The sequence below is a fragment of the Camelina sativa genome, chromosome 7 (assembly GCF_000633955.1).
Source record: "Camelina sativa cultivar DH55 chromosome 7, Cs, whole genome shotgun sequence".
NCBI lineage: Eukaryota > Viridiplantae > Streptophyta > Magnoliopsida > Brassicales > Brassicaceae > Camelina > Camelina sativa.
This window is the reverse complement of record NC_025691.1, coordinates 31,179,369-31,206,494: the sequence shown is the minus strand read 5'-3', so window position 1 is coordinate 31,206,494 and position 27,126 is coordinate 31,179,369. Positions and strand designations below refer to the sequence as shown.

The following is a 27,126-nucleotide window of genomic DNA, read 5'->3' as shown; positions in this document are numbered from 1 at the left end:
TGATATTCCACCTCATGTTTTGATCTTTTATGATTTGTTGTTATTAGAATTGAACATATAGATTGGTGGGATCGTTTCAAAACAGTTGCATTTTAAAATGTTTGTAGTCAGTTCTGGAATATACTATTGCTGCTACTAATCACGCGATAAGTTTTGGAATTTAATTTGGTTATGCAATTATAGTGTCAGTTTGCAGTGAAATATTGAATCACCCTTTCTCAAACGCAGCTTTTGAAGTGTTTTGTTTTTAAATTCCAAGAGATCTTAAGTATGAAAAATAATCAAAGACTTCAAACTTGATTTAATTTTTCTTTTAAATCATAAGAAAAAAAAACAATATTTTGATTCTTCTTCACCAAAACAAAAAATTTCAATGTTTTAATTGTCTTTAAAAAAATTCCAATCCACTATCATCAGATAATACCTCAACGAATATACCACCTAAATTAAAATTTATGAAATTGGATAACAAATGAAAACAATGTCTCTATAAAACTTAAAAATAAGTAAGTATTTTTACATAGGTACAAAACCAGTATAGTAACATGTTCATAAATCACAAAACAGTGTTAATCTTAAAATTTGTAAAATGCCGATATTAATACATTCAAAAATAACTCACTGAAAATTGGTATACATATGGAGTTTAATAATTATAGAAATTCGGAATTTATTTATTATTATTTATTTTCAGTAAAACAGTAAAATTTACATTATTAATTATATAAATTTTGTGACTAACATTAATGGTAACAATAATAGGGACTTGAGTCATTGAGTGACTATGCAGATAATAAGAAAAATTCGATTTTTGTGATTCGTCGACAATGAGGCGACTTGGTATCACCACTCTCGCCAATTCTGCCGCCGCCGTCGTCGTCACTCCGACGCTACTCTCATCAACGGTGGTTTTCCCCGGAACCCTATCTTTACCTTCTTCGCCTTTCCGCAACCACCGTCTTACCAATTCAATTCGTTTCCTCGAATCCCGAAGCTTCTCCTTCTCTTGCTTCTCTTCTTCTTCTTCTTCTTCTTCGGCAGCTTATCTTCCTTCACTAGAAGACTTCTCATCGGCTAAAGGTGAATACTTTCTACTTTATCTAAGCGGATTTGGGTCCTTTATACTGAGAAATGTAGTTATTGATGATTTATATCTGCTAGGTTCTGTGGTGAGAGATGATGATAATCAGAAGGTGATCTTGAAGGGTATGACTTATACTGCTCTCGAAGGAAGTTTTTTTTTTTTTTTAATTTAAAGTCTCAATCTTTTCTTGAAGGGTATGACTTATCCTGTTCTCGAAGTAATGTTAGCATTGGGGTTATTTTCAACTGTGTAGGAATGGGTTCAGTCTCATGGGTTTAGACCAGGACAGGCTTTAATGTTGTGGAAGAGATTATACAAGGACAATATATGGGCAAATGATGTTGATGAGCTTGAAGGTTTGTCTACTGATATGTCTTTTATTCAGAAGAGTTTTTGTGCTCTCAGTTGATGCGGATTGGTTCTTAGGTTATGTTGTTTATTCTTATAGGTTTGAACAAAGATCTCAAGAAAATGATTAGTGAACATGCTGTGTTTGGTGCATTATCTTTTAAGGATATTCGTTCGGCTTCAGATGGAACTAGGAAGGTGAATTTGATCGTTTCTTATTTGGAAAAACATTTTAAAGTATTCTGTGATGCCTGGATGATGTTAGACACTGAATGGACAAGGATTATATCGCAGTGAGGTTTTGGGAATGTTCTCATTGATTCATAACTCGCAGGATGTTGCAGATTCTGTTCACGTTGGATGATGGACTTGTGATTGAGACTGTTGTTATACCTTGTGATCGAGGCAGGACAACAGTTTGTGTTTCAAGCCAAGTAGGTTGTGCCATGAATTGTCAGTTCTGCTACACTGGCAGGTAAGCTGAAGAATGCAGATATTCTCTTGACCTACTTTCTCAGCTCTTGATTTGTGGTTTAATGTATATGTTTGTGCTGATTTCACAGGATGGGCTTGAAGAGAAATCTCACTACTGCTGAAATAGTTGAGCAGGCTGTCTATGCTAGACGATTGCTTTCCCATGAAGTTGGGTCAATAACAAATGTCGTCTTTATGGTATGCATGTTCGTGAGACAAATAAAACAACTCTACATATTATTTTAGGCGTTCAACATATTTAAGGTCTGTTTATACTGTTGTCTCCAGTTTCTAATGGAACTGGATGTGTTTTGTAGGGAATGGGAGAGCCATTTCACAACATTGACAATGTCATCAAAGCTGCAAACATAATGGTAGATGAGCATGGACTTCATTTCAGTCCCCGTAAGGTCACAGTCTCAACCAGCGGCCTTGTTCCTCAGCTAAAGCGTTTTCTCCGTGAGTCAAACTGTGCTTTGGCTGTCAGTCTGAATGCAACAACTGATGAGGTTTTGTTTCATGCTATCTCTTTAAAACAGTCAAACATTTTATGAGGGATGATCTGACCTCATTTAACTTGAACCGTGCAGGTCAGAAACTGGATCATGCCAATTAACAGGAAATACAAGTTATTTTTGCTCCTTGAGACGCTCAGAGAAGAACTGAGCTCAAGGCATAAGTACAAAGTGTTGTTTGAATATGTAATGCTCGCAGGAGTGAATGACAGGTAAGGGAAATCATCATTAGAGACCATTGGTAAGCTTTCTGTTCCGCTTAAATGGTTCAAATCTGAAACTATCAACTCTTTGATTGTGCAGCATGGATGATGCAAGGAGGCTAGTGGAGCTTGTGCAGGGGATTCCATGCAAGATCAACCTTATCCAATTCAACCCACACAGTGGTTCTCAGTTCATACAGACTGACGAAGACAAGATGATAAAGTTTCGTAACATTCTGGCTGAAGGAGGCTGCACTGTTCTCATGCGGTTTAGCCGAGGCAACGATCAAATGGCAGCATGTGGTCAGCTTGGCATGCTTGGGGCGATTCAGGCACCAGTGATGCGGGTGCCTGAGCAGTTCCGCACTGCTCTAAGAGCATCAGTTTGATTTGTCAAATGTCGGATTAGGAAAAAGAAAACATCTCATTTTCAACGAAGTTAGATGCCAATTTTTTATGTATCCTCAAAGGTGTTCTGTGACAACGAAATTTTGTTAAAGGTGAAAACTACAATTAAAGTTAAAAGGTTTTTGTTTTGTTGCAAGTTTCTACGAAGGTCAAAGGTGTAATCAATTAGAATATGTAAAGCGCATACTTGAACCTATATGAACTTATGGCTATTTCTTTTTAGTTAAACTTTTGCCCCCAATAATAGTACTTTTGCCTTAACGTCTATACAACAGAAGAGCTTAAACTCTGTTAGAGCGATGAGCAATGTGTTGATTTGGATGCTGCTGCATTATCTGTACTGGTTTGGTCTGTCTGGTCACTGACACGGAATAGCTCGATGAGTGTGTTTCGGATTTTGATTCTCAGAGCAGAGGCCTCATCAGGTCTAAACCACTTCTTGTCGAACTGGATAAAAAAACAAGAGTAAGCAGAAGATAAGTGATTTGGTATCAGGAAAAGAGTTTGAGCTATGTGATTCGGCATCAGGGAAAGAGTTTGAGTAAGGAAAAGATTATGATTCGATAACTCACCATTCCCAGGTCTTTCCTTTTCAACCTTTGAGGTGCTTCTTCGATGAACCGCTTAATGAAGAAGAGAACAAACGGACCACAGTCGAAGTCATTCTTCTGTTGCGGAACCTGGTTGTACAAAGGGAAAACCATAAGACGAATTGATCTAAACAAAGTTACTTGATCATGAGATTAAGAAGGTAAAAGACTGACCTGTATATCAGCTTCGCTGATCCTACGGGGGAGGTTTTTCCATACTTTTTCTGAGATAGGTAGATCCGATAAATTACCATCTTGATTCAAATAATGCCACTCGTCTTTTAGAAACCTGCAACCGGTTGACATAGAATTCAGTGAATGTGGTATTCTGCATTTATAAGCCAATGCAATACCTTTTCCTTTTGTGAATTGAAACCGTATGCACACAACTTCAAGCATGTGAAAAGATAAAGTCATAGGTAAAGCTCCTGGCATCTCACCTTTTTACATTTTCAACAATTGATCTTCTCGAGTGAAGTCCTAACGAATCCAGGTGAAGTATAGTAATTCCCGTTTCATCTTTCTTATCTGGGATGCAAACTATCACAAGGCTCCAGTGGAGACTGAAACATGGTACAAGAATCATGCTGAATATATAGCTCTTTAGAACTCTAGAAAAAAAATCTAAAGATTTGCAAGGCGCGGATAACATGTCTCCATCACAAAGACAAAAGCAGCTTTTGTTATAAAATGACAGTGGCCATTGAAATAAGCTAAAATTACAGTGCTAAAAGGAAAAGAGCTTACTCTTCATGTATTGGCATAAAAATATAAGCCTTACGGAATAAATCAATCCCCTTCCACCACCGCCTGAACTTCACAAAAAAGGCAGCCTTGTCATTCCCCTATATAATTGAAAGGACAAAACAAGCCAACATAAGCAACAAGATAAAATGTGAAATGCAAGAATACCAACAGAGAATGACTTTCTAAGGATCACAATTTTATAATCACCTTGTATGTAACAGCGTCACTGAGCTTCTTGTAGAAATAGGTATTGAAGAAATGACAATTAGCAGAGATTTGATTCGATGTTGATATCTGCTGCTGCAAGAACCTAGCCAAAGAAAATGAGGGAAAAAAGTTATATAAAAAATCATGCAATTATATAAGACAACATATATGGCAAGTCTAACACTCCAAAACTACCTGATATAGAAATTCATAACAGGCGATGTTAGAAATTCTCGAGGCGCAAGGCATTCAAGATCCTTAAGACAAACTTGAACAAGGTTCGGATCGTCCCTGGATCACCAAGCATTAATATTTTGAGGGTAACAAATATACAGTAAGTTACCTAGATCAGTCTTGACATAGATTTACCTTGATGGGTAGCATATCTCTTCCTGTAAGCTGCAAATTTCATCACCTATTAGTTTATATACAACCAGCTGTAACTTGATGAAGCTAAAAAGAAAACAGGTGATTATTACCCTTCAGGCAGTTCAACAGCTTGCTCCTCCACCATTGGAGTTCGAGGTTCTTCTTCATCCACGTTTATTACTGTATCATCTAATTGCTGTAGTAAGTTGAAAGAACAACATATCAAACGAGTTGGAGTGAGAAAAATATTGGATAAGCCAAAACATAGCTATAGCCAAGTAGAAAGCTTTTTCCTAGGAAGTCTAAATCTATTTAAACAGCACAGCTCTGTAGTTTATCTAGAGAACAATTAACTGTTCTAAAGTTGAAAGTCTTTCGTAAGGTTTCATAAAACTGTCGGTTGGGAAATAACAGAAGTTTTCGCAGAATGAGCCATGCTTCTGCTGGAGTAAATTTCTTAGGACTTATAATGATTACACAAGAAAATGCAATTGCATGATATATGGTAACAGGAGTAAGGAAGAATAATACCTTACGGCCCTTTGAACCCTGTGATAGATATTCTTCCCAAGACCACTCCCTATGAAAGAAAGATGTTGCGCGATTACAATACAACTCATTCTCTTGTGTACCATAACGCATGTCACAACAATATAGAACTAACCACTGGGAACCCTTTAAAAACGACAAAATAGTAGCAGAAACAGTTGGAAAAGGAGAAAAGAAATGGACCTAGGAGTTTCATGGCCAATGGGGTCGTTGTCATCATCATCAACTAGAGAATAAGAGGAAGAGTCCTTGGATTTCTGATTCCCTCTTGATCCTTTCAATCCAGAATTAAACTGCTTTTCACTGTTCTCAGCTTTCCCTATATCTGGCAACAACCGCCACCCACTTCTCATCCTTGTTACGGGCCTTCTATCAGCCTTGTGTTTCCTACTTTCACATCCCGAATCTTCTCGTTCTTTACCAACTGCTTTCTTTGACCGACTTCCGCATCCCAAATCTACTCGTTCTTTACCAAATGCTTTCTTTGACTGACTTCCACATCCCAAATCTTCTAGTTCTTTGCCAAATGCATTTTTTGACTGAGTATCCGCCTGTTGAACACATATTACAAAGTAGTACTATCATGAACAAGTAGCCATCTAAAACAGTTAAAAAAATGGCAAAATGAAGAGGTTCCATACCTTCGGTTTAGTAAAAAACGCATTAAATGTTGACCGTGAGACTTCTTTTGAGTCTGCACTCCCTTGTCTAGAGGTGTCTTTTGAGTCTGTATTCCCTTGTCTAGAGGTGTCATTTGAGGCTGCATTCCCTTGTCTAGAGGTGTCATTTGAGGCTGCTTGTCTTTGTGTTAAGGCATCTGAACCTACGTGAAACATGGTTCATTAAACACTCAGACACTGAGCTAAGCTATTAAGAAAGCAACATGCAATTTAACATAGTCTACACCAAGAAATACCTGAGCTTGTGGATTGCATGGTCTTCAAACTCCTATCCACATCCTGCCAAAAATAAAAAGAGTCTTGTAGCTTTCACATCAGATAAACCATCTCTATCAAAAAAATCTCTTAAAGAGATCACATAAAAAATTTCACATGTTTAAATGAGCTCAATTCTAGCTTAGAAGATGAGAGAAACAACACTAAAGATTTATGGAAATGTATGTAGTCAACAACACCAAACAAAACAAGTGTGAAGCTTTTTAAAAAAACCCATTAAAACAAACCATTTGCGAGCGCTGTAAAACCCTACGCTGCTTCTCCTCCTCGAGGCTGGCGATTTTGAGTCGGATTCTCTCACCCTTGTCTGGTAAACCCGGACCTAATTTCACGAGGTGGGATTTGTTACGCTCCAGCTGCTCGTTTAGGGCACGATCGGTTAGGGATTTCTGAGAATCAATCTGATCGTCGGAGAGAAACGTTGGCGGCGGCGGAGGTTTGGTGGTGGTAACAATCTCCAACTCGGGAACTTGGTCTGCTTCCTCCTTGTCGTCCATGGCTGTAGTCCAATCAATCACAAAATGTTTCTTCTTGGTACAATCTACTACTAAGAGTTCCTTCGTCTTATAGTCCGTCATTTCCCCAAAACAAGGCCGCTTCTCCTCTCAATCGCCCATTTGTCTCTTTTGTTCAGAATCCTTCACTTATCAGTTTCGTTTTTTTCACTTGTTTTAGGGACTCTCTTTAATTAGAAGAGGTTTTGTTTTCGTTTTATCTTTGAGTAAATTTTGGTAATTTGAGAATTTATTTCGTGGTATATATATATATCATATGGTGGTAATTTCTAATTTGTTCACAGATTGGGATAATGTGTAATGATGATACATTAAGTTTTCTCAAAACATTAATTTTAGGGTTTCTCAAATCTTAGCTTACATTTGTTTCCAGAAAATATAGGATCATCGTCGTTTTAAATAATATATATTTACGCGGGAATTAATGGAAAAAACGTTTAAAATTTTTGGTTCGAATAGAACCATTTTATCTCTTTGAGTCCGGTTCGGATTTTGAATAAGTTGACAAATAAAAGCATAAGTAACAAATACAATAGATTATTAGACATTTAAATACATCTATTTAATTATTTTTTTTCTAATATAAATTTTGATTTTTAATAAAGAATATAGTTTTGGTTATTTTATTTTGGGTATGTAAAATTCGGATATGATTCATTTTCGATCTTGCAGATTCTTATAAAGTTTATTCGGATGTGGATTTGATTAACTCGATTTTATTCAGATATATGCATTGCTAGTATTTAGTATTTACTCTTTCGATATTAAGAAGAGTGTCAATTTCATTAGATAAATATATCTCTGTGTATGCGGATTCTATTCCTCATAAGAACTCCATGGTATTCTGTTCGATATCCTCTCTATCTCTGCTAAGTTTAGTTCTATTACCTTTTCGTTTGTTCATCCTGATTTCAACGAGGTAGTTGATGCTAAATACTAGCAATGCATATATACATATATATATGTGTGTATGCGGGATGTATCTTAGTTTTCAAGATCTCCTCTAGCAAATTCTTTTAAGTTCTTAGAATATTCTTTCTTAATTATTCATTGTGGGTTTCCAATATTTTGGACCGTTTGGTATCAAACTCTGTTACAAATTCAAACATTTTCTTATAGTAATAGAAATCTACATCAAGATATATCTATTATTATTATTATGTTCAATGAAACTTTATATTAGCACAAACAACAGCATCTGTGGGACAATCTCACAACATTTAGGAAATGTAATCGCATTTGTGGGACAATCTCACAACATTTAGGAAATGTAATCGTTTCCAATCACCAAAAAGAGTATTCTTATTTGACTTCATTTAGAACAAAAATTTGCGACCAAATAAAAGATAATTTATTCACATCGTAATATTTACGTAGAATTTACATCGACTGTGAGTTTATATCGATTATTTAATGAAGACTTTTATTATTTCATATTAATTCTCATAAAAATTTTATGTACTTTCGCTGAACACGATCTCTCTCTACCTCTTTCGGTTCCAACTATCACCGCCACAATGTCTGTGATGCCAAATTCAACCTCAACAAATTCACATCCTTCTGGTGTCAATCGATATTGACACCTGGCGAAGGATGGTGTCAACCGACGCCTGCTCGACATTCTCCGAAAACTCTAGCTATGTCGAGGGAATCAATCACACAACTCAAAGAACACCAAAACAGAGAATTCTCAAGTTGAGATAAGCCATAGTCATTAACTCACCTTTCTAACGAAAAATTTATACCCAAACAATGACGAATCCAACACTCGAGCTGACCAAAGCCCTATGTCGAGTTTAGGGTTTAGGGTTTTTTCTAAACCAAGCTACTCTAATTCGATGATATAAAACAAACCGATCGAATCAGAAAATAAAGGTGTCGGATATCGACGTGGTACGCATAAAGGATTAACTTCCGGTTCGATATAATTAATAGAAAACTGAAAGTGTTTATTATTAAAAAATAATAATTAATTAAATAATCAAGATAAAATTGGAATTTTGATTTTGTTAAAAACATGAATAATAGTATTTATTATTTTGAGTTTTAAATAATATGTTTTTATTATTTAATGTATTTTATTATAATTTAAAACAATTAGATATTAAAAATCCAAATAAAAATAATTTGTATTTTTTTTTACATGTTTTTCAAGAAATAAATTGGTGTAGCAGAATCTTTTATTTGACACGCACAAGAGAGAGAGAAAAAGAGTAATTGAAATTGGACATTGTGAATTTCTAGGGCACAAAATCTTTAGGATTCATCGAAGTCATTACTCCCATTGCCAAAGCTTCTAAGTTCTCGAACCCAACTATAGTCTCCCATGGCCGACGGCGATTCTTCTTCTCCGGCCACGGGGGATCTCAACTCTCAGAAACCGGAACCCACTACTTCGATTCCAATTCCCAATCCTTCACCAACTCCACCACCTCCGCCTCAACAACATCCGCCACAAGTCGCCGCTCTTGTTCAGTCTGTTCCACCTGGTCCGCCTTATGCTCCTCCGTCTCAGATTCCTGTCCCCACCAATCTCCCGCCGCCTCCACCATTCCATCCCGGTATGCAATTCAATCCCGTTGCGAATTTTCAAAACCCTAGCTCTGGAGTTCCTCCTCCCGGCGTGAACTCTATGGGGGTTCCTGGATCCATGCCTCAGTATCAAGGGCAGCCTCCGAACCAGGCTGGTATGAGACCTTTCCAGCCTATGGCTAATGGTTACCCAGGAATTCATGGTGTTGCTCCTCCAGGTCCCATGCCTCCTCAGGGTGGGTTCTTCTATCCTTCTCTGCCTTTTTTTTTAATTTTCTTAAGTTTTGATTTTTTACACGCTCATGATGCGCTTTAGGCTGTAGGATTTGTTTCCATGGCATATTTGCTCTCTGTGTATGTTGAATGTGATTCATAAACTAGTGATGTGGAACGATATGTCAATGTAGTTAGATGAGAGATTAAAGGTTAAGAGTAGAATAGAAGTTTTATTGAAAGAGGAAATAGGGAGGAAACTAGAACAGGGACACCGATGACCGGGTGTTTTCTCATACAGTGTCTTGATTGAGTTCCGTGAGAATGGTTGCAAGGCATCAAATATTGGGTAGGGACTCTCACTACTACGACTCCCTCATTTTGGTATGCGCACATTCGCTTTTGTTCTTCTTATTATCTCCTTCATTTTTTGTTAGTTAGTGTAACTCCTATGAAGATAGCATTCTTTACACAATTTAACCAAACCGCTGACTTTAAGGTTCTTGAAATTTTTTGCCTCATGTTCCCCAATTATTATGTAAAATTGAGATTTACTGTAGTTTTATGAACTTTGAACTTGATGCCAACTGACGGCAGCAAGCATTTCTAGCGACTGNAATTGAAGAAAGGTTAAAGTCCAACCCTCTGCCTCCACCACCCCCACCACCACCTGCTGATGGTTCAGGCATGGAACTTGCTTTCAAATCTAAGGATGGTGACTCCAACACTGACATAANTCCACATGTTTCTCTTTTCTTTTCCTTCCTGTGGTCAAGCTGCTAATAGTTGAAATAAAGCTATTGTGATGGGTAATAATAGTTTTTATAAGTTCCATATGGGGCATGAGATGATGGGAGTTTTATTATCACTGAATCTCAAATTCAACATTTATCAGTTGATTATAGATTCTTACCTATCAGAAGTTGCCCTATGAGGTATGACTACGTAATGTGGTAATAATGACTACGATACTGGTGCTATCTTCTCAATGTGTCCTTCAGGTTCTCTGTTCAGCTGGGTGGTATTTGTACTGCCTCTGGTGTTCATATCTAATTTGCTCTAGTTTGTGGTAACAATACAAAATGAATTTTCAATTCTGCTTCTTGATTATTTTGATTTATTTATGCCAATGCTGCTGTTTGGAGTATTACAAATGTAAACATGTATTGATGAATTTGTAGAGTCATGTTTTTGTTTATGCAGGGCTTCTCCGTTATCCTTCTCCATATCCAACAATGGTTCGTCCTGGGTTTATTATGCGCCCGCCTGGTACAATCGCTGTTCAACTAGCACCACGACCTGCTGTTCCAGGAATGCTTGGTCTCCGTCCCATAATGATGCCTCCTATGGTCAGACCACCCTCTCTTCCTTACGTAACACCTGCAGAAAAGCCCCAGACTACAATTTACATTGGCAAGATAGCAACCATAGAAAATGAATTTATGATGTCTATTCTTGAGGTTTGTTTTCTGCTTGCAATCTGTATTTTCCTCTTCTGCTGCTTTTAAGGGTGTTTATGTTCGAGGCACTTACGTCCATCTCTTTTGCTATACACTATAGAAGAATTGATTTTGTCAATTTTGTCCTGCAGTTTTGTGGCCATGTCAAAAGCTGTTTACGTGCGGAAGATCCTACCACCAAGAAACCTAAAGGTTTTGGATTCTACGAATTTGAATCAGCTGAAGGGATTCTCCGTGCAATACGCCTACTGACCCAACGTACTATAGATGGACAAGAGCTTTTGGTAATTGTTTAGTTCTCTTCTCATTTAAAATATGTTTATGTTTCTCCAAGCAGATGTATCAACCAAGATCTATATATGCTTCTACGGTATTCTTTTAACTCTATTCTCATTTTTTTTCTATATGGCCGGTAGGTTAATGTTAATCAAGCAACAAAGGAATATTTGTTAAAATATGTTGAGAAGAAAATAGAGACTGCAAATAAAGCCAAGGAAAGTCAAACTGTAGGAACCGAAGAGAACCAAGCTGAAGGTTCTGAGAGTGAGCGAGAAAAACTTGAGAGTGCTGAGAATGAGACAGGGAAGGATGGAGAACCAAAGAAAGAAAACATCGATATTGCAAATTCTGCGGTCCTAACTGACGATGAAAGGGAAGCAGACAGAGAGGCTATGGAAAAGATTGAAAGTGCAATTGAAGAAAGGTTAAAGTCCAACCCTCTGCCTCCACCACCCCCACCACCACCTGCTGATGGTTCAGGCATGGAACTTGCTTTCAAATCTAAGGATGGTGACTCCAACACTGACATAACTAGGAGTGGTCTGTTTTTCCTCCACTATTCTTTGTCCTTAATTCGGCTGCCATTTTCTAATTTCCTTTTGATATGGGTCTGATAGGATGTTCTTTTCATGTAGATGTTGCAGCAAATGATGTTGAGGCTTCTGGAGAACACAATAGGCCTGACACAAGCTCACCTGATTGGAATAAGAGAAATGACAGAAGAAGCAGAGAAAGAAGTGAAAAGGAGCAAGAAATGGATAGATACGAGAGGGAGGCTGAGCGAGAACGGGCAAGGAAAGAGAGAGAGCAAAGGAGGAAACTTGAGGATGCAGAGCGTGCTTACCAGGCTCGTCTTCGACAATGGGAACGCCAAGAAAGAGAAAAGGAGAAGGAACGACAGTACGAGAAGGAGAAAGAGAAAGATAAAGAGCGTAAGAGGAAAAAGGAAATCCGCTATGAGGAAGAGGAGGATGAAGAGGATGATGAATCAAGAAGAAGATGGCATAGGGGTTCATTAGATGAGAGAAGAAGACGGCGACAAAGAGAAAAGGAGGATGACTTGGCTGATAGATTGAAAGAAGAGGAAGAGGTTGCTGAGGCGAAGAGGAGTGCCGAGGAGCAAAAGTTGCAGCAACAGCAATTAGATGCCTTAAGGCTCCTATCTGGACAGGCAGCGATTGGAAGCGAAACAGTTCAGACATCACCTATTGAAAACGATCATAACCCAACTCTCCAAACTGTCAGTGAATCTGTCCATGAGCACCATGCAGCAGGTAAGGATTCTCTCTTGTCTTGTCCTTTTTATCGCTCTCCTCTTTTCTGTCTCTCTCTCTGATGTCTCCCTTTGCCAATTGTAGATTGTGAACAAAATGGTTCTGGTAATGAATCCATGGCTATTGATAGTAATAGTGGATCAGAGGCACATGCTCCCTCGAAAAGATTAGGATTTGGGCTTGTGGGATCTGGAAAGTGGACATCTGTACCTTGTGTTTTCTATGAGGAGGATGAAGACGAAGCTCATAAGGATAAAAAGATGAAACCTTTAGTTCCTATAGATTACTCAACCGAGGAACAGGAAGCCGTGGCCCATGGTGGTTCAGGGAATACANAAAATATGTTTATGTTTCTCCAAGCAGATGTATCAACCAAGATCTATATATGCTTCTACGGTATTCTTTTAACTCTATTCTCATTTTTTTTCTATATGGCCGGTAGGTTAATGTTAATCAAGCAACAAAGGAATATTTGTTAAAATATGTTGAGAAGAAAATAGAGACTGCAAATAAAGCCAAGGAAAGTCAAGCTGTAGGAACCGAAGAGAACCAAGCTGAAGGTTCTGAGAGTGAGCGAGAAAAACTTGAGAGTGCTGAGAATGAGACAGGGAAGGATGGAGAACCAAAGAAAGAAAACATCGATATTGCAAATTCTGCGGTCCTAACTGACGATGAAAGGGAAGCAGACAGAGAGGCTATGGAAAAGATTGAAAGTGCAATTGAAGAAAGGTTAAAGTCCAACCCTCTGCCTCCACCACCCCCACCACCACCTGCTGATGGTTCAGGCATGGAACTTGCTTTCAAATCTAAGGATGGTGACTCCAACACTGACATAACTAGGAGTGGTCTGTTTTTCCTCCACTATTCTTTGTCCTTAATTCGGCTGCCATTTTCTAATTTCCTTTTGATATGGGTCTGATAGGATGTTCTTTTCATGTAGATGCTGCAGCAAATGATGTTGAGGCTTCTGGAGAACACAATAGGCCTGACACAAGCTCACCTGATTGGAATAAGAGAAATGACAGAAGAAGCAGAGAAAGAAGTGAAAAGGAGCAAGAAATGGATAGATACGAGAGGGAGGCTGAGCGAGAACGGGCAAGGAAAGAGAGAGAGCAAAGGAGGAAACTTGAGGATGCAGAGCGTGCTTACCAGGCTCGTCTTCGACAATGGGAACGCCAAGAAAGAGAAAAGGAGAAGGAACGACAGTACGAGAAGGAGAAAGAGAAAGATAAAGAGCGTAAGAGGAAAAAGGAAATCCGCTATGAGGAAGAGGAGGATGAAGAGGATGATGAATCAAGAAGAAGATGGCATAGGGGTTCATTAGATGAGAGAAGAAGACGGCGACAAAGAGAAAAGGAGGATGACTTGGCTGATAGATTGAAAGAAGAGGAAGAGGTTGCTGAGGCGAAGAGGAGTGCCGAGGAGCAAAAGTTGCAGCAACAGCAATTAGATGCCTTAAGGCTCCTATCTGGACAGGCAGCGATTGGAAGCGAAACAGTTCAGACATCACCTATTGAAAACGATCATAACCCAACTCTCCAAACTGTCAGTGAATCTGTCCATGAGCACCATGCAGCAGGTAAGGATTCTCTCTTGTCTTGTCCTTTTTATCGCTCTCCTCTTTTCTGTCTCTCTCTCTGATGTCTCCCTTTGCCAATTGTAGATTGTGAACAAAATGGTTCTGGTAATGAATCCATGGCTATTGATAGTAATAGTGGATCAGAGGCACATGCTCCCTCGAAAAGATTAGGATTTGGGCTTGTGGGATCTGGAAAGTGGACATCTGTACCTTGTGTTTTCTATGAGGAGGATGAAGACGAAGCTCATAAGGATAAAAAGATGAAACCTTTAGTTCCTATAGATTACTCAACCGAGGAACAGGAAGCCGTGGCCCATGGTGGTTCAGGGAATACACCCCCTCATTTGGCTTTAGCTGCTGAATTTGCAAAACGAATTTCGAGTACTAATCCCAAGGAGGAAACAACAGAAACCGAAAAACAAAGGAGTAGACGTTCTCATGATAAGGCAAGCCACCGGGACAGAGACAGGGACAGGGAAAGGGATAGAGACAGAGACAGAGTCAGGGACCGAGGTGATGGGCATAGTGGTCCAACTAAAGACGCTAAAGAGCCTGGAAAAACAAAGATACCTGATACCAAGTTTCTGGATGCAAAACAATTGATAGATACGATCCCAAAGACAAAGGAAGACTTATTTTCATACGAGATAAACTGGGCTATGTATGACAAGGTAAGCCTAAATCTCATTTCTCATTCCACTTTTACTAAGATCAGTGATCCCTTATATGATCGCCTTGCTTGTGACTTGTGAGTTTGTTTTGGTGCTCATGTTTTCTCCTTTTTCTTTAATTGAAAAGCACCAATTGCACGAGAGAATGAGGCCGTGGATATCAAAGAAAATCATGGAGTTTCTAGGAGAAGAGGAAGCGACGCTGGTAGATTTCATTGTGTCAAACACTCAACAGCACGTGAAAGCGTCTCAGATGCTTGAGCTGTTGCAATCGATTCTTGACGAAGAAGCTGAGATGTTTGTGCTGAAGATGTGGAGAATGCTTATATTTGAGATCAAGCGGGTCGAAGCTGGAGTCCCGGTAAAATCCAAAGCCTGAAACTTTTCTTTAAAGATCTTTCCTCCTATGTTGTTTCATATCCCAATTTTTTTCGAAGTCTTCTTGTCCTTGGATTTAAGAAAGAATCGCCATGTTTTACAAGCTTAATGCAAAAGAAGAGATTGAAACAAGGAAAAACACAAGATATACATTCTAGTTCACAGAATAAATATTTGCACCACTTAGTTTAAAGTTCTCTCTCTTTTTTTTGGCTCAACTTCAACTTAAATTCACCCAAATCATGTTACATCGGGTTTATCTATCATTACAACATTCTTAATCCAATTAGGCTCAATAGAGTAAAGCTTGGGATCATAGTTCTGAAAAGAACGAGACTCCTTTGCCACTCTATCAGCCGCTTTATTTACATCCCCTAGGTTCTTCTCTTTGTTCTCTTTGTTCTTCTCTTTAGTTTAAAAGATGAGTTTTTGACGCCAAAAAAAAGTCTAGTATGAAGTTTTTGTCTTCTCAATCTTTATTCTTTATTCACTTGGTATATATAAACTAGTTTATTTTTATTTGGGGCATCATTTTAAATTATAAATTAAAATAATAGTGGAAACAGATTTATAAAATATATAGGACAAGTATTGATTCTGATAACAAGGACTAGTATTATTCAGTGTCTTTGGAAACTAGAAAGTAGAAACTATTACATTTATTAGCTCTTTGGGTTATTAAAAATTCCCAGAGCTAAAAATATACAGGTTTAAGTACAGAATATATTTGTACGTATAAATAGTAAATAATATTCTAATTCCTAAATCTATAAAAACAAAAAAATGAAGTTATCTTTAACCCTTCGATAAAAAAAGCTCAAAGAGTTACTACTACAGTGTCTGTGTATAAACCAAATCACCAGGCGTGTACGAACCGTTCTCTTCCTAAAACCGGTTCAACCGTACCGGTTTTCCTCTCCTGAAACTCGTGTATCATTTTAATAAGCGCGCTTGCCTTTTTCCCACTTCCAAACTCGCCGTTACTTGACGCCGTGTAAAGCGACCCCATAACAGACGGGTTCTTAGCCAAAGACCCAACGACGTCACTTCCTCCGTTATGACACAGATTCAAAAGCAGAGCAACGCAGTGCTGCTTCGTCGCCGGCGAAACCTCCGACGAACCCAAAATCTTAACCGCGAGTTTCAATCCTCCACGACGGAGCACAGAAATCATCCCGTCTGGATACTCCGCCATTTTCGCCAAAATCGCCATCGAATCCGCCGTGACCCCGTCGCTAACCTCGTCAGATCTCAAAAGATCGAGAAGAACGGGAACAGATCCGGCGGCGAGAACACGCCAGTGATTCTCAGGTTGGTTCATCAACAAACTCCGAATCGCGATCAACGCGTTGCGTTTCGCCGAATCGCTGAAATCGCAGCTCTTAACGATTCTCACCAATCCCGAAATCGAACCTGAGATCTCTCCGATCAATCTACTGTAATCTCGGATAGAAGATAGATAGAACAACGCAGCCGCTGCGTATTGTCTACTCTCTCTTCTCGCACCACCGTCGTTTAAAACCTCCACGATCAGCCTCAATCCACCACCGTCGTCTCCGGCGATTCGAGTTTTTCCGGCGGTATCTTTAGACAAATTCATAATCCCAGCCATGGCGTTCTCTTGAACCCTCGGATCCTCAGAACGAAGAATCTTCATCAACGAGTCCACAACACCAGCTTCCACCAAACACGCTCTGTTAAAACTACTCGTCTTGGTGAGGATTCGAATCTCTACTAAAGCTTTAACCATCTCTTCTTCGTCCCCGTTGATCAATTCTCCGGCGAGGAACTCCGCGGTTAGTTTCCCAGCTTCTTCCGCCGCTAAACTCTCCGCTACAGCCACCTTCTTCTTCCCCTTTTGACCCAAAACTACACCGTTTTGCTTGCAGTAGCTTTGGATCACTTGCTTGACAGAGAAGTTATCTACCAACGCAGTAGTAACCACATTTTTACCGGTCTTAGGGCATGTGATGTTACCGGAGGAGAACCACTTCGTGATTGAGCTCCGATCATACGTGTGCCCTGTTTCTAAAACCACAGGATCACTCATAATCTCTAGAGAAATCGGACAACGAAGATCATCGATGTTTAAACCACTAATCATCATCAAATCCTCATCTTCTTCATCTTCGTCTCCAACTTCATCATCAACATCAATGCCTCGAAGTATCACACATCTACAATAGCATATGAATCCCATTAAACTACTTAGAAGCTCGATTTCAATTTTACTCTTCTTCCCCGCGGAGATCTCTTCACGTAAAAAATCGACTTCTTTAACGCAATCTCTCCATTTTCTAACGCCAATGTGATCAAGAACTCGGAGTATCTCATCCGAGTTCGGGTTGATTCTGTTCTCGAACAGATTAAAGAACCAATGAACAGAGTCTATAGCCAGTTTGTCGTATCGGTCAGGTCTCGCTTCTGATTTACGAGTCTGACGCATGACTAGATAGACTAGCTCGTTGACTTCTCCAGGTAAGTCGACAGACTCGACTGGAAACGTGTCGAGGCTAGTGGATATTGATCGGATCAAGGCCCGGAAATGAGCTGAGACTTGACCGGAGTTTATCAACATATATAGCTTAGCTCCCTCTCGTGTACAGTCTTCTAAAAGGAACTTGAGTTTCTGGAAGATGACGTGTAGCTCCGAGAGACTCAAGATTACTGAACGACGACTCGCTGAGATTGACCCGAACCGGATTTGAACCCGGAGTTCTTCCAAGAAGATGACAAGAGATTGGATATGTCGTAGAGTTTCTTTAACACTTCGTTTGTTGGTTGAGAAGTGTTTTGATTTGAAGCTTAGAATCTCGCCGGAGATTTGTAATAGTGAGTCGAGGAGAGTGGTTACGGAGATGGATTCGCATGGATTCACCGCCGGAAAAGTTAGAATCCGACGACCTGACCCGGTTTGTGTATGTATCATTTTTTTAATATATTATAAGGTTGAGAGGATAACTAAAGATAGTTTCTCTAAGTCTTATTTTGTTGAGGTTGTGTTACGTTTAGTGATTGTGATGATGATATATACCACTTGGTTTGTGTGGTGTGAGGTTTTGAACTTTCTACAAATTTGCGACACGTGAAGAGGTTTGACTCGTTGAGAATTCTAAGGTCTGTAATCGCTTCGTGGTGTTGGATTCTTTGTGACACGTGAAGAGGTATGATTCGTTGATAGATTTAAGGGTCTGTGAATTTGCCACGTGGTATACCGTGGCGATGAAGTGTGAGAGGGACCAAGGTTGTCGTGAAGGTGAAGGGTGTACCGTGCATGGAGGTAGCCGACAGTTTCTATGATGCTTCTGATATTTTATTTCACAATTCAATTATTATACTATTGTGCTAGTTTAGATAAACATGAATTTCATTTAATCGATGGATCCAATGATGTGTGATTTGATTTATTTATTTTTTTAAGAGGAGACTTCTAGGATGTTATTGGATGAAAACATTATAAACGGTTTTATCATTTTATAATTGTTCTTGAAGAAGAGGTTTCTAAATTGTTATGTTTTTATTATTTTGTGTTTAAGACCAACGTAAGTGAAATGAACTTAGATATTTTGCTTATAAAATATGCGTGTAAATTAATAAGATGTTCCTTTCTGATATTGATATGAACTGAACTGATAATTGTACATTGGTTTTAGACACTGTTTCGAAGAAGAATTTTACAGGTTGTTTCTTTATTTTATTGATGTTACACGACTCAAGAGGCTGTTGCTATAGTAGAGTTGTCTCTTTTGAGTCGCCTCTCTTTTTCATTTTCTATTGTTTTTTCTTTCTTTTAGGTCAGATAATAGTTTTCAAGAAACATTGGACGGTGCAGTTTTCTCATAGAAAACCCAAACGTATTATAATTTTGAGGACCCATCTTTATATTTTTATTATTTTCCTCTTTTAAAAATATCAAAATTTATCATTTATTTCAGTTAAACATAATATATAACAGATAAAACCACATTTTTGTAAAGCCCACTACATCATACAATAAAATAAAATAACATGTTAATACAATTAATTAAAAAAAAACTAGGAATTATTCAAAATGCCAATTTGTTTCTAGGAAATCTTTTTCTTTTCAATTGTTAAATAGTTAATAAACGTTGCTTAAGCACTTTTAACTTTTTTATATATATACTGTATAGAAAACAATATGTGGGTAAATTAACATTTAAAACTCCGGTGTATATTTTTTCCAAAAATTATAATATAATAATAAAAATTATTGTTATATTTTTTATTTTTAATATTGCAATTGTTTGATAAATATACATATATTTTTTTGAATACTAATTATTTTAGAATTTTATGGTATTTTAATTTATTTTATGTATATTACACTTTTATATTGTTTGTTTGTTGTATTTGCATCATTATTTTGTGAAATATTTTTAAGTAGTAATTATAATATCATAATTGTAATTAAATAAAAGTTATTAATTTATCAATCAAATAAATTTAGTTTTACTAATTTGTAAACATTGTAGTACATATTTTTTTCTTCATAAATTGAGTAATATATCTTCTTTTAAAAAAAAATCACAACATATGCACATAAAATCACAACATATGCAGAAAAAAAATCTACATATTTATTAATCATAAGTATTATATGATAATTCAAAAACAATTGTAGATAAAATAAAAGAAATTAAGATGATAGGAGAATCATAATTTAAAATCTCAATAAAATCTTCTAAATATAGTTATTAAAAATAATTATATTATATACTTATATAAAAAATCTTATTTTTTAAAATTTTGATTGGTTTCTAATTTTTAAAAATCTATTAATTTTCGTCCATAAAGTAGAGAGAGAAAATATTTTTTTTAGAAAACTAATAATTAGTTAAAAAATTATAGTTTAATATTAAAATTATATTTTTATTTTTATTGAAAAATTAAACAATTGCTTTAAAACCAACTTTTTATCCTTTTTAAAATTAATTTTATATTTATACTTCTCAATTTTTTTTTTGACCGCATATACTTATACTTCTCAATTAATATAGTAGGATATCATTAACTAATTAATAAAATTTGCTATATATTATTTGACTAGTCTTTTTTATCGAATGTCCGAGCGATGTACAAATATAGAGTTTCGCCATGATCGGACTAATTAATAAAATTTGCTATATATTATTTGACTAGTCTATTAATAAAAAAAATAGAAAAAATGACACGAAGTCATTATATTGTGTTACAGTCGAAGAAAAAAGATACGAAACAAAATTTAGGTTAACAAAGTAAGATGACGCACGAGAGCTCCACCGCCGCTTCAAGGTCTTCCTATATTGTGTAACGATCATCTTCGTGGTGGTCATCTCCAGAATATTGACTTAATAAGCTCGTTGCCTGATGAGATCCTCCAACATATCCTCTTCTTTGTTCCGACGCAACTCGCCGTCACAACTTGTGTCTTGTCTAGACGATGGAGGCATATATGGTCCGATTCACCTTTTCTTTCCTTTGTTGATAGTCATATGCCGCCAGGCAATGCTGCTTGGATAAAAGAAGCCCTAACTCGCTGCACAGCTCCCAGGATGATCAAGTTTCATCTCAAAACAGAAATGTATCACACTGTTGCCGACATGGACAGGTGGATGGAGTTCGTCATGTCCCCCGACGTGGAGAATCTATCCCTCTTCGTCGGTCAAAATTCTAATTATCATTATAACTATAAATATCTTCTACAACAATTCCTCTATTAAGCAACTCAGCTTTGAGTTACCACACGTTTGTATGATTCTCTCATGTTCTGTATCTTGGACATCGCTAAAGAAGTTGTCCTTGACTTACAGTTCTATCTCCGATGAATCTGTTGCTAAGATTCTATGTGGTTGTCCGATTCTCGAAAGCTTAAAATTGAATCGTTGTCGTAATGTTAGGGTTCTTGATCTCAGCAAATCGCTGGGCGTGAGAACATTAGAAATAACCTGCGACCGTTTTATGTCGGAGCCAATGCAGATTGTGGCACCACATGTCCATTCTCTCAGAATGCACAACCATCAGTTACCATGTGCTTTAGTTGATGTCTCGTCTTTAACTGAAGCTAAAGTGAACGTTTCCAGTCACTCAGGTCGAGAGACAATCCATGATTCTCTATTTGAACCCTTCATGAAATGCTAGAGATGTTTGAGAATGTAGAGAAGCTTAATTTTGGGTGCAACTTTCTTCAGGTATGTTTTAGGATTAACGTCTACAACTCTCTTACTTACTTTACTAATGTTGGTTTCACAGTTAACGTGTGCCTATGGATTAGTTTTCATGAGGCCTTTATAAGTTTTTACGAATGGTACTAATAAATATATTTTGTTTTGTGGTTCACTATCTCTTATGCTAGCGTTTATCTGTTGCGGAGGTTGGTGGTATTACTTTTCCGATGTTGAAGATAAAAGCTTTGATTCTTGAGACAGAGATCTTTCAGTGTGTTATTCCTGGTATAGAAACACTGTTGCAAAACTCACCTAATTTAAAGACGGTGATAGTTCATGCAAAGACAGAGGTTCGTATATTTACCATAAACTTCTTCTTTTATTCTCCTTAAGCCTCCCTTGTAACTATCATCGAGTTCGAATAATCCAAGAATCATGTTTTCTTTTGTTTTTTTTTTGTTTCTGTTGAGAAGAACTATTGTGACGACTTCGTGGGCGTGGGAGGTTCGAGATCAAATTAAAGATGGAGCCTCTTGGAATAGATCCCACCAGGAATTAGAGTCGAAGCACGTGGCTTCATTTGTGGAACTTGTGCTTAAAAACGCAAAGGCATTAGACAAGATGGTTCTACAGTTATACGGAGATTACCCTAGGTTTAAGTTTGAAGAGTTGGTTCAAACACTTCCTCACAACAATAATGTCTCCATTGTGCTCTCAACCAGGCAGAATGGCACACATCATATGAGTGGTGAATCATAGGGTTTAGTCTTGACTCTTGAGTCTTGATGACCATCTTACATGGAGCCTCAATTAATTAATATACAGTGTTTTTTTTGTTTTTTGTTTTTTACTTACACATTGGATCTGAACCTGGTTAATGACACAATGGCCATCTTAGTAAACAATATTAGACTGCAAGTTTTAAGCACAATTTTATCACATTTATTTTCAATTTTTATAAGCTTTCCATTGTTGTATAAAATACCACTTTTGGTGTGGTTCGACTTGAGATGGATAAAGAACCAGCCTGTGATAACACGAGAGAAGACCAAAGTATATCACTTGATGTGGATCCAGGTTATAATAAGTAATAATTGTTTGAAGAGAGCGGTTGGATTTGCAATGGTCTTTAACTCCTTCTTACTTACTTTACTTATGTTAATTGGTTATGAGGCTCTATAAGTAAGTTTACGAATGGTACTAATTAATATGTGTTTTGGTGTTCTTCACTATCTCTTATGTTAGATTTTATCTCTTGCCGAGGTTTGTGGTGTTACTTTTCCAATGTTCAAGATAAAAGAGAGATCTTCCAGTATGTTATTCCAGCTGGTATAGTAAGGCTTTTACAAAACTCACCTGATTTAAAGATGGTGACAGTTCGTGACCGCAACAGCTTACCGGTATGTAGTTAGTAGTTACCATGACCTTCTTTCATTAGTGTTTCCTTGGCCTCCCTTCTAACTATCTTCGAGTTCGAATAATCATAGAACCATTATTTTTTTTTCTGTTGAGTAGAGGATGTGTTGGAGAAATACTTGGACTTGCAAGGCTTGAATCGGGATCAACGTTGGTATAGATACCCTCAGGATTTAGAGTCAAAGCACGTGGCTTCATTTGTGGAACTTGTGTTTCAAAGTTCAAAGCACAAAGACATTAGACAAAATGGTTGTACTGTTAAGTGATAACCATAGGTTTAACTTTAAAGAGCTGGTGCAAACACTTTCTCACAACAATAATGTCTCCATTGTGCTCTCAACCACGCGGGTGACATTACTGTTGAACCGTAAGGTTTAGTAGTCTTAAATGAACATTTTTTCTTGTACTCACACCTTATCAGATTAGCATTTTGTAAGAGAAACGATGGCGATATTAGTAACCTCTTTATTTTGTAAGATTAATCAGGAAATTAATAATCACATTTGTGGAACAATGAGTAAAAATATCTAATTATTTGCAAGTTTAAGTTTTCATCTAACCAGTCGATTTATGTTGAAGAAAGTTTTAAAGCAACTGATTACGTTTGAAGTTGCAATGGCTTGCGTGAATCATGTAGTTGATACATGAACCTAAGGAATCTGCGGATGCTGGATAGATATGAATCGGGTAAAACAATATAAATTAATGAAACGTTTCTTAAATTGGCAAGTCTTTTTAACTTTTTAAGGTATGGTTGTGCAACAAAAGTGATTCAGGAGGGACTACTCCATACGAAACAGGGTTTCTGTTTTTGGTCTCGACTTAAGTGTCAGAAGAAACCTTAAAACAGACAAGAGATATAGAAAGCAGTTATAACACCACTTTCTACCTTTCTCAGTCTTCTTCAATTCATTTACACCATTCATCTTCTAAGATAAAATCCCAAAAGTTTTTCAACACTTGAAAACTTGTCTCTCTGTCTTGCAACTTTTATATCTTCTTGAGCTTGGAGAAGGTTCCTGACTCTGAGAAGTAAGTGCTTTGAGTCCCACTGCCTAATCCTAGAGCCTGTTGCGGATTGCACAACTCTATCCCCTGTCAAATATATAACCAATTGGAGTTAGACAGCGATGAAAATGGATCACAACAAGATAAAACTTCGTCAGGAATCGAATGAAAATGTTTGTTACCTGCACAGGAGTGAAAGCCAGGCTCGATGTCAAACCAGAGGTAGTTGCACCACCTGTATACTGTCGTTCTTTAAGCCTGAAAAGAGCCATTGATTTACAGTTCAAAATGAGGACGCACAGGAGATATTATGGAAGAACATGGCAGGACAGTAAAGATTATTAATCTACAGGGTAAGAGTAATAACATAAAAATCGGAGAAATCGAGGAAACTTACTTTTTGGCGACCTTGGCATTAAGTTTCAGCTTGCTGGGAACACTGGATACTCGCAGCCTGTTGCTTCCTGCCTGGCCAAGCATTCCATAGCCTTCACCAAGTCCATCACCTATCATCATGAAGAACAGATATTAGACTAAGTTCTTTAAAAGTGGCCATTAACATTTAACAACAAGGAAAAGTACAAGATATTTTACCAAGGGAGCTCTCTTCGGGTGTACCAAACCGCATCCTGTTGGCCATCTTTCTCATATCTGTCACTGCATACCTGGTTAAAAGAGAATGATGGTAAGAATACAGCAAGTAGTAGAATTCCATCTAGAATCATTAAGGACACAAAGTAGGATGAAATAGGCTACCTTTCTTTCATTTTTCTTAGACGGCGACCACCCCTTCTTTTCTTGGGCTCGGAATCAGGAACAGGAAGTGGCTTAGGCTGCCTTGCAGGAGGAGGTTCTTGCCACTTCTCAATTTTCTTACGGATCTCCTCCCTCAAAGCTTTTCCATTAATCCCTGACATGTCCCCTCTAGTAGCATCAACTCTTGCTGCCAAAGTTGACTTTGNCTTTAAAAGTGGCCATTAACATTTAACAACAAGGAAAAGTACAAGATATTTTACCAAGGGAGCTCTCTTCGGGTGTACCAAACCGCATCCTGTTGGCCATCTTTCTCATATCTGTCACTGCATACCTGGTTAAAAGAGAATGATGGTAAGAATACAGCAAGTAGTAGAATTCCATCTAGAATCATTAAGGACACAAAGTAGGATGAAATAGGCTACCTTTCTTTCATTTTTCTTAGACGGCGACCACCCCTTCTTTTCTTGGGCTCGGAATCAGGAACAGGAAGTGGCTTAGGCTGCCTTGCAGGAGGAGGTTCTTGCCACTTCTCAATTTTCTTACGGATCTCCTCCCTCAAAGCTTTTCCATTAATCCCTGACATGTCCCCTCTAGTAGCATCAACTCTTGCTGCCAAAGTTGACTTTGCAGCCACAAGCCTGCTAGCGCGAGCCCGAAGTCCAGGAGGTGTGCTTTGGAGAATCTCTGTCTGCTCTATATAACCCACACGGGACTGTGATGTTGAAGAGAACCCAGCAAGGTTTTTCCTCTTGTGGCCAAGAACTTGAACATTACAGGCAGGCATTTTAGCAAGTGCTGACACACCTCCAGCAGTCCCAACGAGCTTGGCTGCAACAGCACTACCAACAATGGCGGAAAGATTAGGTGCGATAGATCCCATCTTACTTTCAACAAAGTCAAGGACCATCTTCCGTGCGGAATCAAGATCTAGAGCCCGATCACAAGCCCCTAACACCTTTTGCAGGACATCCTCTGGCAGCGGGCTCCCTTTGGTGGTTAAAGAAGTAACTGAAATACCCATTATAATAGCAGATGGAAGAAGGTCACCAAGATCAACAAGAGTTATATCCGTCTCATTGCCAATCTTTTTCACAACACGGGCATAATCAATCGGGTGATGAACCAGCGACTCAAGCTCTTGAAACTTAAGCTTGTACTTGTCACGGATAAAGCTGTGGACAATAGCGATCTCATTCTCAATATCAACAGAGAGCTGATTGCAGTCCACAATAAGCTTGTACTCAGGATCATCTTCCAATACAGTTCCTTTCTCAGCTCCATCAGAATCTTTTCCAAGAGCCTCCTCCACTTTCTGCATTATATCAATATATCTCTGACTCTTCTGCAGCTTAGAAACCGTGTCGAGATCATCATAGTTAAGAGTCTCTAAATCCGCCATGTCCATGTCAACATCTTCTTCCTCGTTTCCAACATCACCATCATTCTCGTCCTGAATATGAATAACCGACCAAACTACAATTAAAAACCACATCTCCTCCATGTCAAACATCAAAAACAAAAAAAAAACTGAAACACATCAAAATTAATCAAAAAATGGTTTTAAAAAGACACTCACCATTTCTGCTTCATTGTCAGATAACTCGTCAAGATCAGCAAGGAATGAATCTTCAAGAGTTGCCTACAACAACAGATCCAAATATATTTAAGTCAGCAAAGTCCTAACCTTTACCATGTTCATATAGCAGAAAGGATTCAAACAAAGAGAAACAAGAACTACTCTGAAACCCTAAAAATTGAAATTTTGTGACAAGATGAATGAAATCTAAAATAAACAAAAACATATGTCGATACAAATGAAGAGATGAGGTTTAATGAACGCTTACCATAATCTTTCTTCTACTTAGAACGCAAACGCCTCAGTGACCTGCGGATGAAACAGAAACGAAAACGAGATCGTTGAATCAGAAACCCTAATTTATACTGGAAGCTTGGGGCTACCCAATTGAAGAGACGAGGATGAAAAATCAAAGGTACCTGGACTGAATCGAAGGAGTAACCTAAATCGGAGATTTGAAGACGGAGCAGTGAATGATGGATGATGTTTGAAGCCGGCGACGAATGTCTGAAGTTATAAAACCTTTTGTGTAGCTTCTAGAAACAAAATCGAGTTTTCGAAGTCGGCAATTACAGTTGGGCCTAATTAAATGGGCCTTTCTCGCACCTAAATTGGTAAATGGGCTTCTGCAAATTTCCAAATTTAGGGTTCCATTATATAATGTAGAGATTCATGTTCTTACCCCCAAACAAAACAAATGGATGGATAATGTTTTGAGAGGAGGAGAGGATACAGAATCGAGGAAAAAAATACCATTTTTTATAATTGGGAACATAGAAGTTTGTATTTGTAAATTAGCTAAACAAAGAAGTTCAAATAATCCTACCAAAAAAAAAAAAAAAAAAAAAGTTCAAA

At 37.8% G+C, this 27,126-nt stretch overlaps 5 protein-coding genes and 1 pseudogene across 7 annotated transcripts; 3 read left to right on the top strand and 3 right to left on the bottom strand.

Moving 5' to 3' along the window:
- On the top strand, positions 768–3,254 carry LOC104703621 (dual-specificity RNA methyltransferase RlmN-like). Its single transcript, XM_010419661.2, has 9 exons — positions 768–1,080; positions 1,162–1,229; positions 1,338–1,440; positions 1,533–1,630; positions 1,777–1,907; positions 1,996–2,104; positions 2,224–2,415; positions 2,497–2,633; positions 2,725–3,254. Exons 1-9 carry the CDS (start codon positions 828–830, stop codon positions 3,011–3,013), a joined length of 1,380 nt encoding a protein of 459 aa, XP_010417963.1. The 5' UTR covers positions 768–827; the 3' UTR covers positions 3,014–3,254.
- LOC104703623 (ubiquitin-like-specific protease 1D) lies at positions 3,222–7,140 on the bottom strand. Of its 2 annotated transcripts, none has more exons than XM_010419663.2 (14): positions 6,678–7,140; positions 6,411–6,453; positions 6,136–6,311; positions 5,678–6,045; positions 5,477–5,525; positions 5,056–5,141; positions 4,946–4,975; positions 4,772–4,867; positions 4,577–4,679; positions 4,370–4,467; positions 4,063–4,185; positions 3,797–3,911; positions 3,605–3,712; positions 3,222–3,479 (listed from the first exon to the last, which is right to left on the bottom strand). In XM_010419663.2, the coding sequence occupies exons 1-14, from the start codon at positions 7,026–7,028 to the stop codon at positions 3,324–3,326; spliced, it is 1,902 nt and encodes a 633-aa protein (XP_010417965.1). In that variant the 5' UTR covers positions 7,029–7,140; the 3' UTR covers positions 3,222–3,323. The 2 variants fall into 2 exon arrangements, with proteins under 2 accessions (XP_010417965.1, XP_010417964.1); XM_010419662.2 differs by having other exon boundaries at positions 6,136–6,317; positions 6,678–7,138.
- LOC104703620 (RNA-binding protein 25-like) lies at positions 9,180–15,537 on the top strand. Its single transcript, XM_010419660.2, has 7 exons — positions 9,180–9,733; positions 10,914–11,170; positions 11,302–11,454; positions 11,587–11,989; positions 13,664–14,302; positions 14,387–14,973; positions 15,101–15,537. The coding sequence occupies exons 1-7, from the start codon at positions 9,292–9,294 to the stop codon at positions 15,350–15,352; spliced, it is 2,733 nt and encodes a 910-aa protein (XP_010417962.1). The 5' UTR covers positions 9,180–9,291; the 3' UTR covers positions 15,353–15,537.
- LOC104703619 (U-box domain-containing protein 19-like) lies at positions 15,947–18,368 on the bottom strand. Its single transcript, XM_010419659.2, has one exon. It carries the CDS (start codon positions 18,278–18,280, stop codon positions 16,208–16,210), a length of 2,073 nt encoding a protein of 690 aa, XP_010417961.1. The 5' UTR covers positions 18,281–18,368; the 3' UTR covers positions 15,947–16,207.
- LOC109125510 lies at positions 21,103–22,274 on the top strand (annotated as a pseudogene).
- LOC104703618 (U4/U6 small nuclear ribonucleoprotein Prp31) lies at positions 23,625–26,802 on the bottom strand. Of its 2 annotated transcripts, XM_010419658.2 has the most exons (8): positions 26,691–26,802; positions 26,540–26,580; positions 26,272–26,334; positions 25,118–26,145; positions 24,956–25,026; positions 24,337–24,445; positions 24,122–24,197; positions 23,625–24,026 (listed from the first exon to the last, which is right to left on the bottom strand). In XM_010419658.2, the coding sequence occupies exons 2-8, from the start codon at positions 26,540–26,542 to the stop codon at positions 23,922–23,924; spliced, it is 1,455 nt and encodes a 484-aa protein (XP_010417960.1). In that variant the 5' UTR covers positions 26,543–26,580; positions 26,691–26,802; the 3' UTR covers positions 23,625–23,921. The 2 variants fall into 2 exon arrangements, with proteins under 2 accessions (XP_010417960.1, XP_019083616.1); XM_019228071.1 differs by lacking the exons at positions 23,625–24,026; positions 24,122–24,197; positions 24,337–24,445 and having other exon boundaries at positions 24,924–25,026; positions 25,118–26,168.

Excerpts from the sequence above, each read along its gene's own strand:
- LOC104703621 (XM_010419661.2), top strand. The coding sequence starts at position 828 with ATGAGGCGACTTGGTATCACCACTCTCGCCAATTCTGCCGCCGCCGTC. Across the intron at positions 2,416-2,496 it reads TGAATGCAACAACTGATGAG|GTCAGAAACTGGATCATGCC; the intron begins GTTTTGTTTCAT and ends TGAACCGTGCAG. Across the intron at positions 2,634-2,724 it reads CTCGCAGGAGTGAATGACAG|CATGGATGATGCAAGGAGGC; the intron begins GTAAGGGAAATC and ends TTGATTGTGCAG.
- LOC104703619 (XM_010419659.2), bottom strand. The coding sequence starts at position 18,280 with ATGATACATACACAAACCGGGTCAGGTCGTCGGATTCTAACTTTTCCG.
- LOC104703623 (XM_010419662.2), bottom strand. The coding sequence starts at position 7,028 with ATGACGGACTATAAGACGAAGGAACTCTTAGTAGTAGATTGTACCAAG. Across the intron at positions 6,318-6,410 it reads CATGCAATCCACAAGCTCAG|GTTCAGATGCCTTAACACAA; the intron begins GTATTTCTTGGT and ends TGTTTCACGTAG. Across the intron at positions 4,868-4,945 it reads GAGATATGCTACCCATCAAG|GGACGATCCGAACCTTGTTC; the intron begins GTAAATCTATGT and ends TTGGTGATCCAG.
- LOC104703620 (XM_010419660.2), top strand. The coding sequence starts at position 9,292 with ATGGCCGACGGCGATTCTTCTTCTCCGGCCACGGGGGATCTCAACTCT. Across the intron at positions 11,990-13,663 it reads CACTGACATAACTAGGAGTG|ATGCTGCAGCAAATGATGTT; the intron begins GTCTGTTTTTCC and ends CTTTTCATGTAG. Across the intron at positions 14,303-14,386 it reads CCATGAGCACCATGCAGCAG|ATTGTGAACAAAATGGTTCT; the intron begins GTAAGGATTCTC and ends TGCCAATTGTAG.
- LOC104703618 (XM_010419658.2), bottom strand. Across the intron at positions 26,146-26,271 it reads CTGACAATGAAGCAGAAATG|GACGAGAATGATGGTGATGT; the intron begins GTGAGTGTCTTT and ends ATTCATATTCAG. Across the intron at positions 24,027-24,121 it reads TGGCTTTCACTCCTGTGCAG|GGGATAGAGTTGTGCAATCC; the intron begins GTAACAAACATT and ends TATATTTGACAG.